Source organism: Corylus avellana, chromosome 1 (assembly GCF_965113065.1).
Source record: "Corylus avellana chromosome 1, dhCorAvel1.hap1.2, whole genome shotgun sequence".
NCBI classification, from domain to species: Eukaryota; Viridiplantae; Streptophyta; class Magnoliopsida; order Fagales; family Betulaceae; genus Corylus; species Corylus avellana.
In genome coordinates, this window is record NC_142490.1 from 20,822,824 (window position 1) to 20,843,479 (window position 20,656).

The 20,656-nt window shown below is 36.4% G+C and overlaps 3 protein-coding genes across 5 annotated transcripts; 2 read left to right on the plus strand and 1 right to left on the minus strand.

Moving 5' to 3' along the window:
• On the plus strand, positions 1 to 11,507 carry LOC132171668 (Peptidase S41 family protein). Of its 3 annotated transcripts, none has more exons than XM_059583041.2 (13): positions 1 to 412; positions 537 to 656; positions 1,593 to 1,730; positions 2,782 to 2,886; positions 2,983 to 3,151; positions 3,570 to 3,646; positions 8,303 to 8,347; positions 8,839 to 8,922; positions 10,015 to 10,053; positions 10,134 to 10,196; positions 10,685 to 10,814; positions 10,890 to 10,952; positions 11,239 to 11,507. In XM_059583041.2, the coding sequence occupies exons 1-12, from the start codon at positions 26 to 28 to the stop codon at positions 10,943 to 10,945; spliced, it is 1,413 nt and encodes a 470-aa protein (XP_059439024.2). In that variant the 5' UTR covers positions 1 to 25; the 3' UTR covers positions 10,946 to 10,952; positions 11,239 to 11,507. The 3 variants fall into 3 exon arrangements, with proteins under 3 accessions (XP_059439024.2, XP_059439025.2, XP_059439026.2); XM_059583042.2 differs by having other exon boundaries at positions 10,890 to 10,925; XM_059583043.2 differs by lacking the exon at positions 8,303 to 8,347.
• Positions 11,508 to 13,530: 2,023 nt separating this feature from the next.
• LOC132171081 (uncharacterized) lies at positions 13,531 to 17,865 on the plus strand. The gene is made up of 4 exons (XM_059582297.2): positions 13,531 to 13,680; positions 14,616 to 15,182; positions 15,329 to 15,371; positions 15,454 to 17,865. Exons 1-4 carry the CDS (start codon positions 13,620 to 13,622, stop codon positions 15,674 to 15,676), a joined length of 894 nt encoding a protein of 297 aa, XP_059438280.1. The 5' UTR covers positions 13,531 to 13,619; the 3' UTR covers positions 15,677 to 17,865.
• LOC132171082 (cold-regulated 413 inner membrane protein 1, chloroplastic) lies at positions 17,738 to 20,656 on the minus strand. The gene is made up of 6 exons (XM_059582298.2): positions 20,439 to 20,656; positions 20,191 to 20,316; positions 19,398 to 19,493; positions 19,090 to 19,154; positions 18,253 to 18,322; positions 17,738 to 18,130 (listed from the first exon to the last, which is right to left on the minus strand). Exons 1-6 carry the CDS (start codon positions 20,585 to 20,587, stop codon positions 17,965 to 17,967), a joined length of 672 nt encoding a protein of 223 aa, XP_059438281.2. The 5' UTR covers positions 20,588 to 20,656; the 3' UTR covers positions 17,738 to 17,964.

Sequence of the window (20,656 nt, forward strand, 5' to 3'; positions counted from 1 at the left end):
ACCACCAAACGAACCAGCGCCAAAGATGAGGGTCTTGGCCCTCTCAAGCTCCTTAACCACACTCCCATCATCCTCATCCGAGACTTCAAAGCCTCCAATCCTTTGCAATTTCATCACCACCCACAACAATATCGCTAATTGTGCTAAGAAATCCCTAACTTTAGCTCTATCGGGAGCTCTCTCCTTCGGCCTTCTCTTCTCGTCGCCCTGCTCCATTGCATTGGAGTCTCCAACAATTCAATCGCCTTCTTCTTCTTCTTCTGAGCTCTGCCGCGAAGACGAGCGAGTAGCGAAGGCTGAGACTCGTCCCGAAGTGGTGACTAACGAAGGGATTGTCGAGGAAGCTTGGGAAATCGTCAATGAGAGCTTTATCGACACCGGTCGCCATCGCTGGTCTCCCCAAACATGGCTGGTAATGCATGCATGAGTGCGCGAGTTATTAGAGAGAAACGAGTAGATTTCTTGCTGTGATAAAAGTACTGTTTGGGTGCCTAATACGGGGCCGTTTGACGTATATAGCCTTTGAATGCTTTCAGCAAAAGAAGGAGGATATTCTGAACACTTCCATTCCGACGAGGTCAAAGGCTCATGATATCATCAGACGAATGTTAGCAAGCCTGGGTGACCCTTATACGCGTTTTCTTTCCCCTGAAGAGGTAATTTCATATACATGAAATCACACACACGCACATGTATGTATTTAGACTTAAATTTAAGTTTGAAATGGGACCAGAAATTGGGTTTCATAAATATGAACAGATTGTTGCCTTTTCCGTTATGATAGTTTCACAATCTGTCCTCATAAACGCTAATATATTGATTATATACATGTGGTGAAGTGTACTTAGCTTGCCTTAGCCGGTCTTTTTATCAAGAACACCATAAGCGAGGCAGGGTCTTTGTATTGGAAGTTAGAGCAATGGATACTCGTTTTTGGTTGTTATTTAGGATTGCAATGTTTCTGCAATGCAAATGATATGTGGATAAGCCCTGTTTGGGGAATTGATAGAACTATTCGTCTGGCTTGATAAAATAACCAATTATTTAAGACGTGTCAAAATTTCAAGCAGTCAATTATGTTACTTATTATATTTGACCCTAGTGTTTTTCGTTGTTTATGTGATTGTGATTTACTATTTGTGAACAGAACAATAACGTGGTTGGAGGGTTAGGTCCTTAGTGGGAGGGCATCCTATCTTTTATTTTCAAGTTGAGAAAGAAATTTCTTGGTTCTTGCCAAATCAAGTTTGTTGTGGGATTTGCAATGAGAGGGGAAGGTGGAAATTATGGCTGTCTCCTGAATTTATATGTGCAGTTTCTCATCCTTTACTTTCCCTCTTTTCGTTGTGCTGTATGCATTGTTTCTCCTGAATAAAATCTTTAATTGGAGTTGGCCCTCTCTCCCTCTCTCCCTCTCTCTCTCTACATGGTTGCTGCATGATTTGCTATGACGTTACAATACTTGATTCTTATGTTTGATAATTGTTTTTGCTCGTGATGTGTACCCCTCCTTATGTACATAATGGTCTTTACATACAAAATTTTCAGTTTTCTTATTCCATGGCATATGCTGCTTTTGTCATTGTTGAAAGTTCTCCAAGATGGCAAGGTATGACATGAGTGGTATTGGACTAAACCTTAGGGAAGTTCTGGAAGATGATGGAGATTTGAAACTGAAGGTGATAGGACTCCTGTTGGATGGCCCTGCACATTCTGCTGGTGTTAGACAGGTAGGTACGAAGCCAAAATTGCAGATGCGATATGTGAATATTTGTTTTAGTATGTGCTTCTCTTTGTAATTCAACTCTTGATTCACTTTTGGTTCTTGAAGTTGATTTATTTGTACAACTTTTTTCTTTTTGTGACAATGCTTGACAAGGTATGAGTTGAGTCATTCATTAAGTTGTGAACTGCTGAGTTCTCTCTAACAATTACTCTGGTCACCAGCCTTATATCTGAGTTTCTGTGCTCTCTGGTCTCATGGTCGTGGTTTTCACTTTTTCAAAATTTATTTGTTGGATATGATTCATGTAATGTTTCGTGAACTGCTCAATCTACTTATATGTATTTCTTCCCATTGCATAATGTTGAATTAATCGCTTGAGATGGAAGTACAACTGGTAAAGGCAGAAATAAAGATGGTCCCCAAGATTGCTACTGAATAACAGTAGAAAGGAAATGATAAAAGAAAAAAAAAAAACTTTATGGATTTTCTTTCTGGAAAGAAGTACACTTGCTGTCTCACTGACCTAGGGACAAATGGAAGGGACAAAGCTAGTGGTCAGGTCACAGATACTTTAACTAGTGAAATGGACTCCTGCTGCTATTTTCTCTTTTGAAACGCAACTACTTGTTCAGCTAGTATCTACTTCTAGTATGCATTTCAAGATGTAATAGTACACCTGAGTTACTTTTTTTCTATTTTTATTTTATAAGTAGGTTCTTTTTTTCTGTTTTGTTTAATTAGAAACAGAATATGGCCTTAGATAGGGATGAATGGTGGAAAAGGATTTGTGTAGCTAGCTCAACACTCTTATGCTGAAGGTCCAATATTTATCTGCATCTAACTTTCATGGGCGTTTGTCTCTCTCTCTCTCTCTCTCTCTCTCTCTCTCTCTCTATATATATATATATATATATATATACTTTTTCCTTGGTTTTATTTAGTTATCTGGAATTTCTGGTATTATATATTGTCGGGACTGATATGGATTGCACAAGTCTGCTAGTATGTAATAGGTTTCCTTACATTTATTTTCTTCCTTCCTTCTACTTTGTTAGGGGGATGAAGTGTTAGCTGTCAATGGAGTAGATGTGGGAGGGAAATCAGCCTTTGAAGTATCATCTTTGTTACAAGGCCCTAATGAAACATTTGTGACTATTAAGGTTGTGATTTTAATACAGTCTTTTATAAAGTAGCGTTAATTTTTTTTGTTGTGTTGTCTTCTTAATGATTGTTCAGATATGTATTTTTAATTTTAGGTCAAGCATGGCAACTGTGGGCCTATTCAATCTATTGAAGTTCAGAGACAGCTTGTTGCTCGAACCCCGGTCTTATATCGTATGGAGCAAATTGACAATGGCACTACTTCTGTTGGCTACATGCGCTTAAAAGAGTTCAATGCATTGGCTAGAAAAGACTTGGTGACTGGTAGTTGTTCATCTATTCAAGCTATGTTAATTCAACAATATATAATACACCCCATATTTTTAGGATGCATAAACCTTCAAAGCCTCAAAAACAGGAAATTGCTAAGGAATTAGGATTGGTCCTTTTATCTCATGCTGCTATTTGAATATAGAAACTCAAGACGAGAGCCCAAAATGAATAAAATCTAATTTGTTTTCCCCTTGGAATGCATGCCTTTGTAGTATACCATTAGGTACATTCTGTTCTTTAAATTGTTGAGGCCAATATCACAGGCCTATTTGGCTAACTTGGATCCTTACCCTTTTGTGAAGCATATGGCACTAATTATGTCCACAGTGGGGCTTCGGTTTTTTATACATGAATTATATAGTTTCAGTTGATCTTATCGTTAGACTAAATAAAATAAAGATTGTTGCAGCAATGAAGCGACTTCAGGATATGGGAGCTTCATATTTCGTTCTTGATCTTAGAGACAACCTTGGTGGACTTGTACAGGTTTGTTTGCTAAATTGATCTTTACATTTAACTTTAAGTTAATGGGTAGTTTGGATAAGAGATAACCTTGGTGGATTAGTAAAGGCTTGTTTGATAAATTGGTCTTTATGTTTAACTTTAAGTTTGGGTAGTTTTGATGATTTAGTCCCCCCATCCACCATTGGTTTTTCTAAATGTTAACTTCTATTTGTTTTGTTCTTCTTAGACTTGTTACGGTTTAAAAAATGCACAAGTTTCTTCCAATCTTTTGGTGCCTTCTAAGATAATTTTTCAAATGAATCTAGAGAGATTTGTTTTTCTTGAATATCCAACTGTTATTCATAACTAAGCCTTTCCTAAAGGAACTTAAATTTACCGCGAAGAATTTATACGTGTGTTCTTCTTTATCTCCTTAACTAGGGACCTCTCTTGTATACTTTGTATTTGGGTCGCGTGCTTCTACCCTTTTGATGAGATTGAGTTACTTATAAAAAAACATCAGAAGAATTTTTGGGGGGGGGAATTAGGTGGCTATAATTGGTATTGGTAAGGAAGTGAGTTAGGTTAGGGATTGAGAGAAAATTACAATGGTCTCGTTGTGGCTGACATGTGCATAGGATTTGCGTAAAAGAGTTCAGATTGGCAGGAAGAGATTTCCACAAAGAAGCAAAGAGCCTAAGAAAACAGAAAGACCCTTTTTAGCTGTCACTTACAAGGACATAGTAGCTCTTTCCCTTGTCGTAACCCCTCCATTTAAAGAGCAAGGTCCCAAAGCCACCTTCGTAGCTTTTAACTCAACTAATCACCAGCATCTCTTTCTGTTCTTCGATCATCCAGAGGCATATATTCCCATTCTGCCTGGATCTGGTATCATAAGTCATATAGTTTCGACTTTTTGAGGAAAACTGGTCTTTGGGAATCTAGGCATGGTTTATACCATGATCGGTATAGGTGGTCTTTCTTTCATAGCGGGCCGGTTACACCTACAACCAAAATGGAAACCAAGCATTTCGTGGTTTAAAAATGCCGAGTCTTATCTCAATCATCATTTGTCAGACTATTTGGAGTAAGTTCCTTGGCTTGGACAGGACATTTAGTCCATGTCGCTATTCCTGGATCCAGAGGGCAATACGTTCGATGGAATAATTTCTTAGAGGTATTACCGCATCCCCAAGGATTAGACCCACTTTTTACTGGTTAGTGACTCCATTGTGTTCACCTAGGAGCGCTTGGGGAAGAAGCAGGTGAAGTTATGCGTTGCAGGGTGGTGCTGCACTTTAAAAGGCTTCTCCAAGTCAGGTAAAGCTGGAACAAGGTCTTGCCGCAATCTCTGCCATAATGCATCAGCATGATGTTGTAACAACCTTTAGGGTTTAGGGAGCATGCAATCACGACCTTTTACATTATTCTTGCCAAATGTCTTGATAGAGTAAAGATAATCTGTAATTGTTGGACATGCATTATGGGTCTCTATCTCCATGTTGACCAGAGCTGCCAAGGGCACAACCATCATCATCATTTGTGCTAATATAAACCCACTGGAGTAGGAGAAGAACAAAGTTATAACCCCAAGTGTTTGGCGGATTAAGGTTCCATTGACGGTGGCCTTTTTTGCTTAGTCAGTGACCCTAGGAAAGATCCTTACAATGGACAATTTTTGGAAGTGGCACGTCACTGTAGTTGATAGATGTTGTATGTGCAAAAGGAATGGGGAGTTTGTGGATCATTTTCTTTTTCATTGTGAGGTTGTTTCTACTATGTGAAATGTTTTCTTTAGTCTGTTTGGGTTGTCTTGAGTTATGTCTAGACCAGTAGTCGACTTGTATGTCTGTTGGTGGACTGTTGGCAACACTCGAAATGCTGTTGTGTGGAAGATGGTACTTTCGTGCCTTTTGTGGTGTCTTTAGAGGGAAATGTATGATAGAAGTTTTGAGGACCGCAAGAGGACTTTGGAGGAGATTAAGTTTTTTTTTTAAAATTTTTTTGAATGCCCTGTATCTTTGGACATCTGCTTTTATTTCTCCTTGGGTGATTAGTTTTCATGAGTTTCTTCTTCTTTTTACTCCTGTTATTTTGGTGGCTTTTCTTGTATACTCATTGTGTACTTATGAGCATCTTAAGCTTTTTAATTATATGTCGATTACTTATATATATTAAAAAAAAAAAAAAAAAGTTATAACCCCAACTGTTTCACGGATTACTTAATATTTCACTATCTAATTATATTTCAAGTGTTTCTATATACTATTGGACATAAATATCAATATTATACCTGAGACATTAGTAATTTAGTATATGTATTATGACTATGTACATATACATTAATATCCCATAATTAAGTGAAGGTGGATGAAAATAGATCAACAATATGTCATTATTTAACCATTTCCTTATCTACCGAAAAACCCATGTAACAAAAAGCTTGCACATTTGTTTGGAGGGGTTGGAGGAGGAGGGATGAGATGGATAGAAGAGAAAATGAGGGAGAGGGAAAGGGGTGGGGAGGTGGAACCCCTTTGGGCCCACCAAAACCAACCATTCAAAAGTGGTGGGATTGGAGGAGGGACAGCTGGCTGCTTCACAAAATTTTGAAGTTTACTTTTTGTACCCTCACTTCAAAGCATTTAATAGGGATATAACGGTTAAAATTATATATCCATGCTCTTTAATTCATCTCTCTTTTTCTTCCCTCCTACCAAACAACAAAAGCAGGTAGACTCCCCTGGTAACCCCCTTTCCCTTTTCATCTTTCATCTCCACCCCTTCTACTTTCCATCCCTCCAACCAAACAAAGTGTTAGTCTTCTTCAATCTTTTCCTCTTATTTATATGATGTCCATGTTCATTGAGGGTATCCCCTCTAACCAGCTGTCAAAGATCTTATTCACACTAAACCTCATGGCTTAACACCATTTCACTTAAAATAATGGTTCAGTTGTAAGATGTCGTGGACTATGAGGTTGTTTTAGTGAATACAAATTTCTATAAATGCATCACCTAATATTCTATTAGAGTCTATACATATAAATATACATAAAGATTCTGGAGTTTCATAAATCCTTGATTATAGATGTGTTCAAGAACATGAACATTCAGCATGACATGTAATTCAGAGTAAATATTGTAGATTAATTATTCTAACCCAGTCTAGAGTGAAATGAAACATAGCTTTTACTTTGATTATCCATCGAAGCCTATGTTTCTTATAGAGAAACAAAGGTGTTGAAATGCAAACCTAAGAGTTCTCAAAACAACCTAGAAAAACCAAAGGAAATATTATTGATAGTCAAACATGACAAGTCAGATTACAACCCTAAAAGCCCACTTTTATACTATCAATAAAAATAAAATCCCAGTCTTGAAATAAACACAATATAAACAGCCATTTAGCTCTATTTTAAATGACATTTCCTCCCCTTACAAAAACAATATCAACTGTCCAAAATCACCTAAATAAAAGAACTAAAAGAGACTCCTTTGATTATAAAACTGCTACAGTAACTTGAGTAGTACTCATTTTACAGTGGCTTAGACCCCTTTGTGCCTTTTGCCATTTTGACTTTAAAATCCAGTTTTCAATTTGATAGATTCGAGACCTAAGGTTAGGCCCATTCTAAATTCGAGACCTCTGTCAACCTTTCTGCCAAATAGGTAGCAAAAATGAATATGAAAATACAATTATATCCTCCAATAAAAATTTGGGAAAAGTCCATGTACCTCCTTCAAACTACCATCCAATTGATAATGTCTCATCCCCCTAAACTTTGAATTGGGACAATGTTCCCTCAAGGCTAGCAAAAAGGCAAAAATGACCGTAAGTTTTTTTCAATAAGACAAAAATACTCCAATAAATTCAGAAAAAAAAAAGAAAAAATAAATTGACGATTTTTTTTTTTTTTAAAAAAAATTTCCACACCCTGGTTTTTTATATTTTTATTTTTAAAAAAATTAAAATTTTATTTTATTAAGGGTATTTTCGTCATTGGGAGGACATTGTTTCAATTAAAAGTTTGAGGGGGACATTATTAATTGGGTGATAGTTTGAGAAGGGTATGTAGACTTTTCCTAAAGGTTTAAAAGACGAGAAAAAAAAAAAAGAACCACCATCTAATTAAGGGGTGGCTAGCAGCAGCTAGGGGGTGGCCAGTTAGGGGGTGGTTGTGAGCCACCCATTCAGAGGTGTGGGCCATGAGCCACTCCCTTTGAGGTGTTGTGGCTGTCAGCCACCTCTCCTTTAGGCCTTTTTTTTTTTTTTTAAAAGAAAAATTTCTTTTAGAGTGACTTAATTGTATTTTCACATCAATTTTTGCTACCTATTTGATGAAAAGGTTGACAAATGTCTTGAATTTAGAATTGAGCCTAAATTTGGGTCTCAAATCTATCGTATTGAGAACTAGGGTAAGTCAAAATGATAAAAAACTCGGGGCTCCTGACCTGATTTTCTTTTTTTTCTTGCTTGCTCTGTACCATTCTCTCTCTCTCTCTCTCTCTCTCTCTCTCTCTCTCTCTCCTATATTATAATGTCTACTTTTTTGCATGTCTCTCATCATTTTTGACCAATGTTGTTTCATTTAATGTAAGGTACTAGCAAAATCATGTTTGTTATTAATTCATGCACATTGTTGTGATGGGATTTTGTAACATTGTGAGCTTCATCCTATTCTTTTGCTTATTCCAGGCTGGAATTGAGATCGCCAAACTCTTTCTAAATGAGGGGAAGACGGTATAGCAATTTATTGAGATTACATTCGTGAACTACTATTTCTTTGTAACGATGCTTATTTATTTGTTTATGTTTTCCATTTCTCCTGTGCAGACTGTAATTACAGTTATTTGCATCTTCCCTTCTTTCCCCTTATCATCTAGACTCCAAAAAATAGTTAGCTACTTTGTTATTTGGTTATGATGGACAATGGAAACATTTATGATCGATAATGGTCCAAAATGTTCACAAACTTGTATTTTGATTTGTCAAAAAGCATATTGATGATTGATAATACTTCTCTGTGTTGCTTTGGACCTTTCCCTCTCAAAAGTGATAGAGTGCATGTTAAGCATTGCTTGATCACTTTGGCAATCTTTTCCTCATCACTAATACCTCTTTTTTTCTTGAATGTGCAATAAAGTATCTGTGTTAGTTCTTGTTAGTGCTTTTTAGTCCACTACACTGAGATTATCAATGTGGTGTTTTCTTCTGATGACATTTATGTACAGATAATATATACCACTGGAAGGGACTCACAGTACCAGAACACTATTGTTGCAGATGCTGCACCATTGATTACAGCTCCTGTTATTGTATGCACTTTTACATTTGAGATCTTTACACCGAATATTCTGTATTTGTTCTCATTTATCACTCTTTTTTTTTTTTTTTTTAATGGTTGAAAGCTCTTTGTCTGAAATAAATGAAAATAAAACTAGATTTCTCATTTTAGTAGAACTATTGTCAATTTTGAGTCAACATGTTGCCTGTGCAACAAGGGTATGGACATGACAATTTTGACCGTGACATGAGCTGCCATATTTGGGGATTAAAATATGACTAAGTCTATCATTCAGGAGCATTAGATTCATTTTCGAATCAATATGTTGTCCATTCAATAAGGACCTGGACACTAATGACAATGTTTAACACAGACATGAGCTGGCAACAGCAACTAAAATAAATTGAATTGCATCATAAGTATGAACAAAGCATGTATCTATTATTATCATTTGAGGGGTGCAAATCAGCTGTGCTGGGTAGAGACCTGCTTGCGCTTTGAGCTGAATATGTGGATTGTTGTAAATCTATTCTTGTCAATTAGTAAAATTCTTGAATTTTATTATTTTGTTTGATTAGATAAGCATGGTTCTAGCCTTCTAGGTCAACTTGATTCTAATCGATGTATTTTTATTTGTATTGATCAATTTTGATAATGAAAACTCATAATTGATTGGAGTAGCTCAATAATAAGTTAAATGGGTGATGATGAATTAGTGCCCCAGGTGCTGTAAATCCAGCCATCACATCATAAACAGAATTGGTAGCATACTTTTCCCAAACTCCTTCTTGTTGTTATGCTTTTTAGTGTTCAGGGGCCTAACTGACCTGAGCTTGGGTTTGGATAGGCTTGGCTCTTTGGAAAAACAAGCTTTAGATTGAAGTTTGATCTTCCCGTAGCTTGGTGGATTTGGTTGCACCCCCAAAATTAGATTCCAAATGATTCAGTCTCTTTTATTATTTCATATGCGATTCTAAAATTATGACTTGTATTATTACAGTAATGTTTGTCCTTGATTCGATCTTATAAGCTTATCTTCTGTACTAACAATTAAGAATTGTAAGTGTGTAATGTCAACTGTTGTGACCTTCTTTACAAATTTTTTGACTCTCATCTAATGCAGGTTTTGGTGAACAACAAAACTGCTAGTGCTAGTGAAATTGTAAGCGGCTCCACCAAATTATCTGAAGTTGCTTTTGATACTTCATATTTGTAGTATTGTAAAAGGTGGTCTCATTACAGGTTGCTTCTTCGCTACATGATAATTGTAGAGCTGTTCTTGTGGGGGAAAGAACTTATGGCAAGGTTCAGATATTCACTCATAGCTGCTGATTTAATAATTTTTTGTGATTCAGCATTGTCTTTATATGATCAAGTACTGTAATAGACCTGCGTCCACCCAGAACCCATTTTTCATTTGAACCCTGCAACTCGTTTTAAACTTTCATATGGTGGGTTTTGTTGTGGAATTTGGACAGTTTCTAAATATTCTTTTTCTTTTTCTTCTTTTCTTTTTGTGCCTGGGGATAAGAATCAAAATTCTCTTTTTGGTAGTTTCATTCTATCTCTCGACCCAAATTATAGACTAGTTTTTAAATTTTGGTCTTTACTAATAGATATCTGATTGACATACCATAAACTAGATATCTGATTGTCCAAAATTGTTTTAAAATGTGATTCAAAGAAAGATTTATCCACATCTACGAGCAATATATCTTGTCTATAATATACTGCATCTGAAGCAGTTACGTATTTTGTAATTCTGATTCTAATATGCCCTATACTTTGAACAGGGTTTGATTCAATCTGTATTTGAACTTTCTGATGGATCTGGTGTGGTTGTTACTGTTGGGAAGTATGTAACTCCAAATCACAGGGACATAAATGGAAATGGAATAGAGCCTGATTATCGAAATTTCCCAGGTAGAACTCTTCACACTTGTGTGATAAAGTGATTGTAAGACCCCATTTAATCTTAACATAACCCTCTACATACAGCTTGGGGTGATGTCAAGCAACATCTTTCTAAGTGCGGTAAGCTTCAGCAAGGATGAAACAAAGGTTATAGTCTTCTTATTTAAACTTCAGCAGCATCTTTTTCTGCATTTAGTTGGCTAACCTAAAGTAAGACATCTTCATGTGAACCTGCCTTGTTTTTATTGAAAAGTTCTGTGAAAGTGTAATAGTATAATTTGCCAACTTGCCACATATCTCGTGCTTTATGAGCATACATATGATGCTCTATACTTCTGCATGCCTTGCTATAAAGTGCACTTGTTCTGAGAGATGGCAAAAAAATTTATGGATTTAAGTGTTATTGTATTAGACACCAATTTTATTCTTATAGGTACACGTCTATGACGCGAAATCAGCTCGGAAGAAATGACCCGGTTATCGCCATGTAAGAATTTTGTATTGAAGAACTCCCTGGGTATGGGTTTTTAATGCAATTCGTTACCACAAGAAGATTTCTTGGCCATTGCATCAACACATTATGATTCATACTTGAATGTTTGCTGGATAGGCTTTGTAACGGGTTAGGTTTATGGTCAAATAAACCCCTATTGTTGTAAGAAACTCATGTTTCTTAGTAATATGAAAAGCAAGATTCTTGTTGATATTATCTTCTTATTACTGAATTTCTTTTTCGAAGTATTTATTTCTACTTCATAGTTTAACAATGGCAATAGTTTGTACTCAGAGAGAGAGAGAGAGAGAGAGAGAGAGAGTAATTACCATGATGTAAAAATTTGTCATTGGTGAGTTCAGCAAACGTTTTCCGAATGTGTTGGGATACCTAATCAGCTTGGCATCCTTAGAAGAGAACTCAAATACTCAAAGCATACCCTGTGGAAAATGGCGGTGTATTGGGAGGGTCAAGTAAGGTGCAATCTCTGGATTGAGATTTCATGTAATACGGTGGAATTATTTTTTTGTGTAGTACTCTTTTTTGGGCCGATCATGAGAAAATATATATATATATATATGACTTTTTGGGTATTTTTTAGTGGCCGAACCACCTTCATGGCATTTGGACTTGGTAGGTTGTTGGATTGCTCCCTTGTGCTAAATATAGAGTGACTAAACTACTCCTAAGTACTTAGGGTTGTTTGACTTCGCTTCTCCGGCTAAATTGGGTATGGCTGAACTAACTACGAGCACTTGGGTAGTTCAGTCACTCCCTTCACCCAGGTGGAAGCATGTTAGTGGTTAGCCCCCCAAATTTTTTAAAATGCCTCAAAATTAGGTGTTTTATGAAATAGGCTTTATAAATTTAATTTTTGACCCCCCCCCCTTCCAAAAAAAAAATATTTTTCTAGTTTTATTCTCCCAAACATAAAACTCTAGTTCTATTCTTGTCTCACCCCATCTGACTAAATCTAAGGTGGTTGAACCATCTTTAGACACTTGGCGTGGTTCAGCCACCTAACAGTCATTCATATAAACCCTATAACAGCCACTTATAAATAAGTATTGCACCCATGCATGAGATATGTGAAGAGGATGCTTTATCTTTTCGTGACAACCCAAAAGAAGATCGAACTAAAAGAAACTACCAGAAGTATCGTAATCTGATCATACTGGCCCAACTTGGTCTTGGGCTGTTCAAGTCCAAACCCAAGTAAATCCTGGATCCTGGTTTCACAGTCGGTGTTACAGCTCTTCACATATTTTGGTTTTGGTGAGGGACAGTATTTTTTTTTTTTTTTTGACGGTTCTTTTTCTCATTGTACATGGTAAACTTGGCAGAGTTGTTTCGAACCCAAACCCAAACCCTAGGTGGACCTTTTTCTTCTGGGCCTCAAAGGTGCATTTCTGCCCCTTTGCTCCAAATCCATGGGCAACAGATTCAAAAAAAAAAAAAAAAAAAAAAAAACAATATAAAAAGGACAAAATTTTCCTTCAAACTGGGTCGAAGGAATTTCTTTCAACTTACTCTATAAAAGTGACGGGTCCCTTGAACATATCAGATGCACATGTTTTTTTTAATAATAATGACATAATTGAAATAAATTTTATTAAAAAATCATGTGCATATCACGTGTTACTAAAAAAAAAGATGCATGTTACTTTTATAGATTAGATTGAAAAAAAATTTCTTCAACCTAATTTGGAGGAAAACTTTGTCCATATAAAAATCTCCTCTAGGCTCTAGCATTGCATTGTATGAATGAAAACAATGATGAATCAAAAGAACAAAGCGAATGGGGAATGACATTCTTGATTCAGTGGATGAGAAAAACAAGATCTCCGTCTTTCTCTCTCACCACCTTTAGCTTCTGATTTGTACCATAAAAACAGTAGAAAGTGAAGCAGAAAAAGTACCAAAAGAAAATTCCACAACATCACTGCGGCATCAATAAAATCCCAAACACAAACACCAGATTTAAATTCCAAACAGATCACTCTTTTACCTTTTCGGCTTTTCCCCTCTTCATAAACTTTTTCCCTCTTTTTGCACCTTCTCTTGCTTGCAGTTTCCAACTACCCCAATACCTCCTTCCTTAAGTTTTCTTATATTCTTTCTTCTCTCTTTTCGTCTCTCTACCATCCAAGAAATCTATGATTCTTCTAGTTTTTATATATATAATTAATGCTTTCAAAACAAGATGGAACTCTTCACTTGGATTAACACCATTGGTGCTTCCCCCTTTTTTTTTAAATATCTTATAGCTTCTCTGTCATTCTTCCAAATCAACAACCCAATTGTAGAAGCTGTTTGGGGAGATGGGTGCTATCCTTCTTTGGTGTTTCTCTTTCTTTTCCTTGAGTCTTTTCCTCACTTCAGGTGATAATATTTTTGTTCTCTTCTTCTTTCTAATTGCATTTCCAATATATATCCTCACTCTAAAAATGTCATTTGGATTCTCATTTATTCAAACTTTTTTTGCATAAGAAAACAAAAATGGAATTGTCTGTTTCAAGTGTATGAATGCTAGCCTAACATATCTCTCTTCCCATGCAAGAAGAGGAAGTTTTTGTTAAAATACTGCACATTTTGACATTTATTTTGAAAGAGTTTGACAAAATAATCTACTAATGAAGGTGTTATGCTGCAAGTAAAATCTCAAATCTAGATTTTCCGGGCAGATATGATCTCCACAGCAAGTAGAGGTGTCCATTTTGTGTCTATGGATGTCAAAAAATAAATAAATAAATAAAACCTTCCTTTGAAGTTTTCATGTTTATCTCCTTAGTCATTTTTCAATTTTGAATTATTTCTAAGACAAGGTTATTCATGCTTTCGGATCCAGCTAGATAGCATTAGATAATAAGGTAGCTCTTGTTGATTTGAAATTGAGCCTATAATCTTATATCAAATAGTATCTCACAGCAATCTACTTTTACCAATTTATTTGTCTCTGTTTTTACCTAAATAGTATTTATAGAGCTAGTAATTTTTGACACAACTTGCGAGTACGACACGAACTCAACACAAAATTAGCATACTAGGATTGATTTATATAGTTTTATTCTCATGTCTCGACACGAGAACACAAATTGACACCCGTAAGTATCTTTGCATTCATCCTGATCCTGCTCATCTCTGTTGTGTACCTGTTTGTTTCCAGAATTTTACTTATTCTATTTGCAACTCCAATTTCTCAGACAGCAGGGATATTTGACGTAGAGTCAAAGGCAGCAGTTTTTTTTTTAATGTTTTTTAATCATGTCACTGAAATGAAAAAGGAAAAGAACTTATCCTGTCTCTGATTTCTTCAGGTTCAAGTGTTGCAGAGAAACCTCCTTCAGAAGCAATCCAGCAAAACAAATTACTGCACCATCAAGAAAACAAGATGCTCTTCTCATCTTCAGTGTCCACCACACAACTGGATACGGTTCCCATTGTCAACCCAACAACTCCAGGCACAACAAACCCAACTCCTATAGTATATCCTCCATCCCCACCGGCACCGACCACGACAGAGCCGACCATAACTCCTCCCACCCCACCCACAATAACTCCGATGCCCCCGACCACCACAACTCCAACGTCCCCGACCACCACAACTCCAACATCCCCGACCACCACGACTCCCACAACGTCAGGCGGCTCTTGGTGTATTGCAAACCCGACAGCTTCAGAAACAGCTTTACAGGTGGCTATTGACTATGCTTGTGGCTATGGAGGTGCGGACTGTTCTGCAATTCAACCAGGAGCAAGTTGTTACAACCCAAACACCCTGCGTGACCACGCTTCTTATGCCTTCAATGACTATTACCAGAAAAATCCAGCGCCTACTAGCTGTGTATTTGGAGGAACTGCACAACTTACCAACACTGACCCAAGTAAGATAACCATATTTTCCAAATATCTGCTCAAAAGACTTCAGCCATTGAAATTAATTCACACTTTCACACAATTCTTGAGCAAGTTTTAAATGGCTCCTTATGCATTGACATATACTTATACTGCTCTATCTGCATCATTACAGGTACTGGAAACTGTCACTTTGGATCATCCAAGACAACACCCAGGTAATCTTTCTCAATCATCTCCAATTTCATTTCTCCTGTCAAAGCTTAAGGCAAAGGCTTATCCATTTTTTCCATCAAACAGCACAACCTCACCGGTTATCCCAACGCCGACAACAAGCACGATGACTCCGCCAACAACCATGATGACTCCAACAACACCAACCATGACTATACCCGGTGGATCAACAGTATATGGTGCAGAACCAACAGGGAGCCCCAACTCAGCCATCTCAGTCTCCTACTGTCCGCTGATGCTCTTCACCACAACTGCTCTCTTGGGGGTACTAGCAGCAAATTATCTTTAACTGAAGGAAATCAAGTTCAGTCACTCTCTCCAAGACAAGCTGGCAATTCACTCAGTCTGCCAGCACACTTCATGAATTTCAAAGGAGGCACTTAAAATCGACATTGGGAAATTGTAGCATCTCAAAGCCTCGTTCTCAGCATTAAGTTTTTAAGTTACCTATGTATACGTGATAGTGGAGGAAGAAGCACAGGAGAAAACGCAGAAGAGCAAAGAAGTCTATAGGTTCTAGTACTTGTAAGACTCATAGTTACTTTCTCTGCAGTGTTAGCATAATAAATTATTTAGACAAGCCCATCCAGCTTTAGGACTGCTTTCCAAATGAAGAGACCTGTACTCGAAATCAGCTAGGGCATGAATTAATTTATAGACCTACAAGAGTAATAAGAAGTAGATTTTCTTCTAGAATATCACACAATTTTGGTCAGTATATTTCCAATATCAGATATAGTTGGTTTATTTGGTCATCTAATAAAGATCATGGTATTTGAATAGTTGGTGTTAGAATATTAATTAAATGATTAAATTTAACCTTTCTATCAGCTTAAGCTTTTAGGATAATTGGTGATTTAACATAGAATCAGAACCAGATGTTATGAGTTCAAACACTGACTCTACAATTCACCCCACATTTCAGTTATATAATCCACATGTAATTAAATGATTAAATTCACATATTTCTATTAGCTTAAAACTTTTGCGATAAATGAGAATTTAACAATTGAGACAGCATATAGCCAGCGATAAGGATGACTAGGGATATATATTAGTAAAAGAAATTACAATTTCTCTTTCTGAAAAAATGCATATGAAAAAGAAAATCGTGTAAACTGAAACTACATTTGGATTGTTTGAAACTCATACAAACATTTGCATTCAAATGCTATCCAGACAAACGAAAAGGAACTAGCTCTATCAGGTGGTGTCTGCAGGCAACAGACAAATGTGCATAGACTTCACCAATTCAAGCCCTCCAAATGGCATTTTGCATCACAGACAAAAGGTGGTGACATTATATTATTTAAAACAAATAAAAGTAGCTCATGGGCACATACCATATCCTTTCTAGATAATTTATATGCTTTCATTTCATTGTTCAAGCCTACCAGCAGTCCAGTACAAAGTGTACTAATGAAGTATTTAACTCAGAATATTTTAATAATTTCATAAAAAAAGAAAAGTCAAAGAAAATATTAAGTGCTTGTTTGGCAAACTGCTACAAAATTCTTTTCACATTTCAAATGTTGAAAATTCTTCTCAACCAAATGAATTTTCAGACGTGGCCCCCCCTATTATTAACACACTTTTCAAAAAAGAAAAAAGTGACGCATGGCCACCAAGGTTGCCGGATCACCACTACAGTAACAGTGCCGCCACCACTGTGGTGTAACAATTTTTTAATTTTGTTAAGATTTTTTTTTTTTTTTTTAATATTTCTTAATATTTAATTTTTACAAAACACTTCCATTTTACCAAACCAATTTTCAACTTTTCTCAAATGAAGCCCCACCAAATCAATTCTCGAACTTTTTATCTTTTTCAAAACCCCAAATCCAAAATACTTTTCTAAATTTAACCAAACGGGTCCAAAGATCTAAAAGCTTAATCTGAAGCATTTGATGATCCCAACTTCTTGCACATAATTTATATGTCAGAAGGGAAGCAATTTTCCCAACTTCTAGAAGAAATGGAAGGGCTGATTCGATCCAAGCTGCATAACTAATCACCTAGGAGAGTAAGAACAAAATCTTTATTTATTTTTTACAATGGTTTTCTCTACTCTTAAGAAAACCATATGTTTTTGTAAACCACTCGAGCGGCTACGATGAGAAAGAGAAAGGGAAAGGGAGAGAGGATTAGGGATTTGTTCGTAGATAATAAATTAAGCTTGATATTGTATTGTGCAAGAAGTAATCCGGGACAGAGCAACGGGCTTATGAGAGAGAGCTTAGGAATTTGTCTATGGATAATAAACGAAGTTTCATATAGTATTGTGCAAGAAGTGATCTGGGCCAGAATAATATATAAGAAAACCAATAAAAAAACTCAGGCAAGACCACACTAGTAAAAAATACTTCATCATTTGAAGAATGCTACTACACATTCAGCATATTTATTGTGCTCATTACAGATAAATATATCTAATAAGAGAAAGAAAGTTCCATTAACTTCGATTGTTCTGTTATTCTACCACCCCCTCCCCCCACCCCAAAAAAACAAAAAAAAAAAACTAGGACAATAATTTACAGATGATTAAAGGCCACATCCATTTATGATTTTACGCGAAATTCAAATCAGAAGCAAGCCTGATGCAGTAGTGATGAAAATGATGGCTAAGGTGGCAACAATTGAACCTTGGTCAAAGGCTTTCTGCAAGCTGCCTGCTCGTGAGAAATGCTGGAAAGCCATATATCCAGCAATCAACAAGGAAATAATAGCACCTGCCTGAGTTCCCCTGCCAATAAAATATACCAGGAAACATAAAAACTATGGAAAAACAAATAATGATCTCTTTTTTTTTTTTTTTTTTGGATGAATATAATGATCTCATTTGGCCTCAAACATGCTTTTACTTACCGTAGGTTCAAGGCTTGATAAGGAGCTACAAGCACCAACACTAATGCCACAAATGGCAACTCAAGTTCACCTAGAAACAAGGAAGACATACATAGGATTGGTTGGAAATTTATCTCTGATCAGTCAATAAAAGAGAGTAAAACACAGAGCAAGACATTGAGAAGTGCAACCATAACCAAGCATTTCATATCTTTTCATTCTTTGCTTTTATTCCTCACAGGTTTTTCAGCAAGTAATATTCCTCACTGTTGAAAATATAGGTACCCTTTTTTCTTTTCTTTTTCCCCCCTTCAATAGAGGGACTAAACCTCACTCTCTGCCCCTTAATTTCTTGGGGGAGGTAGTGCCAGTTGGTCAAAGGACCATTGGCATTAGAAAATCAGGGACCTATACTGTGGTTTCTCAAAAGAACTACTGATTCTTTTTTCCATTGAGTTCCAATGATTTCATTCTTCCCTCCAGGCTCCAGTTATCCAATTGGTAGAGCCATCTAATTTTAATGCTCTTGAACCAAATGTTTTGGCCCAAAACCCAGATCACAGATGAAAATTTTAGGAATGCTCTCAGAGTGTTTAGGAAAAAATTTGTAGGAGAAAAATTGAATATAAATGCTCTTATACAACCCAGTGGGGTTCAATTTTAAGAGATCAAAACCACTAAAGAAAGAAAGGGGAATTCAGTAACATTCTCCACTCTTATGTACAAAAATAGCGCAAAAACTTAATTTTGTTGCCCATAAGCAAATCACATAAGCCTTTTAAATACCATACCATCAGAAATAAGACATCAAAACTTTACCTAAGCTAGCACTCAAATTAAGTAGTTAGCTAGACCTACCAGGAATGAAGAAGAAGAGACGTACGAGAAGTGCCAAGAATGCAATCCAAACACCATATTCACCCCTGCAAATCAATTTTATATGAGTTCAACAAGGTACTACACGCATGAAACTTAAAAGGCTTCCTTGATCCATAAGATAATGCCTCTGGTTGGTCCACAAAAAAAATGCCTCTAGGTGCTTGAAGAGTAGACTTAAGAACCAGAGGGCATGAACCCAATTAACTTTCATTGAATCATCGAACATGATGATGATAATCTTTCTATTCGATAAGATAAAGCCAGTAAAGATATTTAGGAAGGCTTACTTAATGAATGAGATGACACTTGCAGGAGCTTGTAGAGCAAATAAGGGAACAAGAAAGGATTTCTGAACAGCAGTTCCCTTGGCAACCATTAACACCCTAAAAAAGTAGTTTGAATATCCATCAGAATGTAACAGAGAAGTACTCGATGCTCATATTTCCAAGAAATGCCCAAGTTATAAAACTCTGCCATTTAGTGGCACATAAAGCTTATTGATAACCAGTTCAGTTCAAGAAAATAACAACAGGACCACAATTTAGCTGTAATTTGCTTTCCACAAACAATGTGAAGTAGCCAACATAGAGTGTTTGCTAACAGATCTAAATATATATTTAACTCCAAATATAATCAAGTATTCCATATTCATAACCAAAGAAGCAATTCCTAGTCATCTTGTCAAATCACCATTTATCCCAAAAGTGGCTTAAGCTTAGAATTTAATCATTTAATTTATATTCTAATATTTCCCCTCACATGCGACTCAAACTCTTGAAAGCTTATGCGGGAATGAATAAATTTAATTATTTAATTTATATTCTAACAATCATATTCATAACCAAACCTTGTGTTTGACCATCTACAAGCTTCTAGACTTTAACTTCATATCAAAATTTATTCATTTTCTAAAAAAAGGAATTGATCTTTGGAAATTTCAAGAAACCACCGTCTTGCAGAAAAAAGATAAAGCCACTTTCAAAATACACACACATACATACATACATACATGCATTTATAATTGGAATGAATACGTATGAATCTACGGATATGAGCATGAGATTACGTGTAGAGACTTACGCGGAAGAAACGATGGAGATCCACTGGAGGTTACGAGCAGCGAGAGGCCCAGCGTAGCAAACCGCACCGAATCCCCTCCTCTTCTTCTCCTTCGCCACCATCATCCCCTTACGATCGACACAAAATCTGTAACAATATTAAAAAAAAAAAAAAAAAAAATCGAAAATTACAATTATCTAAAAAAGGAAAAAGAAAAGAAAAAAGCCTTGCAATCAAATTCTTCGAAATCCGATTTATCTAGTCTCTGCCTGAGGGGATTATTAGAGCGTTGATCAGCGACATGGAAGAAGAGCTTGGGCTGGTGACACGGAGCTCCTGCAAAGAGAAAGTTCTTCGTGCTGCTGCTGTAGGGAGTGAAAGTTCCGAGCGCAGATGAAGACAGGGAAAGTGGCGCCATTTCCTCTTGAGTGAGAGAGAGCACTGAGAAAAGTGAGTAGCACGGAGTGGGAGAGTTTACTAGTTAGAG

Bases quoted from the DNA above. Each gene is read 5' to 3' on its own strand.
- LOC132171081 (XM_059582297.2), top strand. From the start codon at position 13,620: ATGGGTGCTATCCTTCTTTGGTGTTTCTCTTTCTTTTCCTTGAGTCTT. The intron at 13,681-14,615 runs GTGATAATATTT...TGATTTCTTCAG, and splicing joins GAGTCTTTTCCTCACTTCAG to GTTCAAGTGTTGCAGAGAAA. The intron at 15,372-15,453 runs GTAATCTTTCTC...TCCATCAAACAG, and splicing joins TCATCCAAGACAACACCCAG to CACAACCTCACCGGTTATCC.
- LOC132171668 (XM_059583041.2), top strand. From the start codon at position 26: ATGAGGGTCTTGGCCCTCTCAAGCTCCTTAACCACACTCCCATCATCC. The intron at 1,731-2,781 runs GTAGGTACGAAG...CTACTTTGTTAG, and splicing joins ATTCTGCTGGTGTTAGACAG to GGGGATGAAGTGTTAGCTGT. The intron at 10,054-10,133 runs GTAAGCGGCTCC...GTCTCATTACAG, and splicing joins CTGCTAGTGCTAGTGAAATT to GTTGCTTCTTCGCTACATGA.
- LOC132171082 (XM_059582298.2), bottom strand. From the start codon at position 20,587: ATGGCGCCACTTTCCCTGTCTTCATCTGCGCTCGGAACTTTCACTCCC. The intron at 19,494-20,190 runs GTAAGTCTCTAC...CTACTTTTTTAG, and splicing joins ATCTCCATCGTTTCTTCCGC to GGTGTTAATGGTTGCCAAGG. The intron at 19,155-19,397 runs GTAAGCCTTCCT...ATTGATTTGCAG, and splicing joins AGTGTCATCTCATTCATTAA to GGGTGAATATGGTGTTTGGA.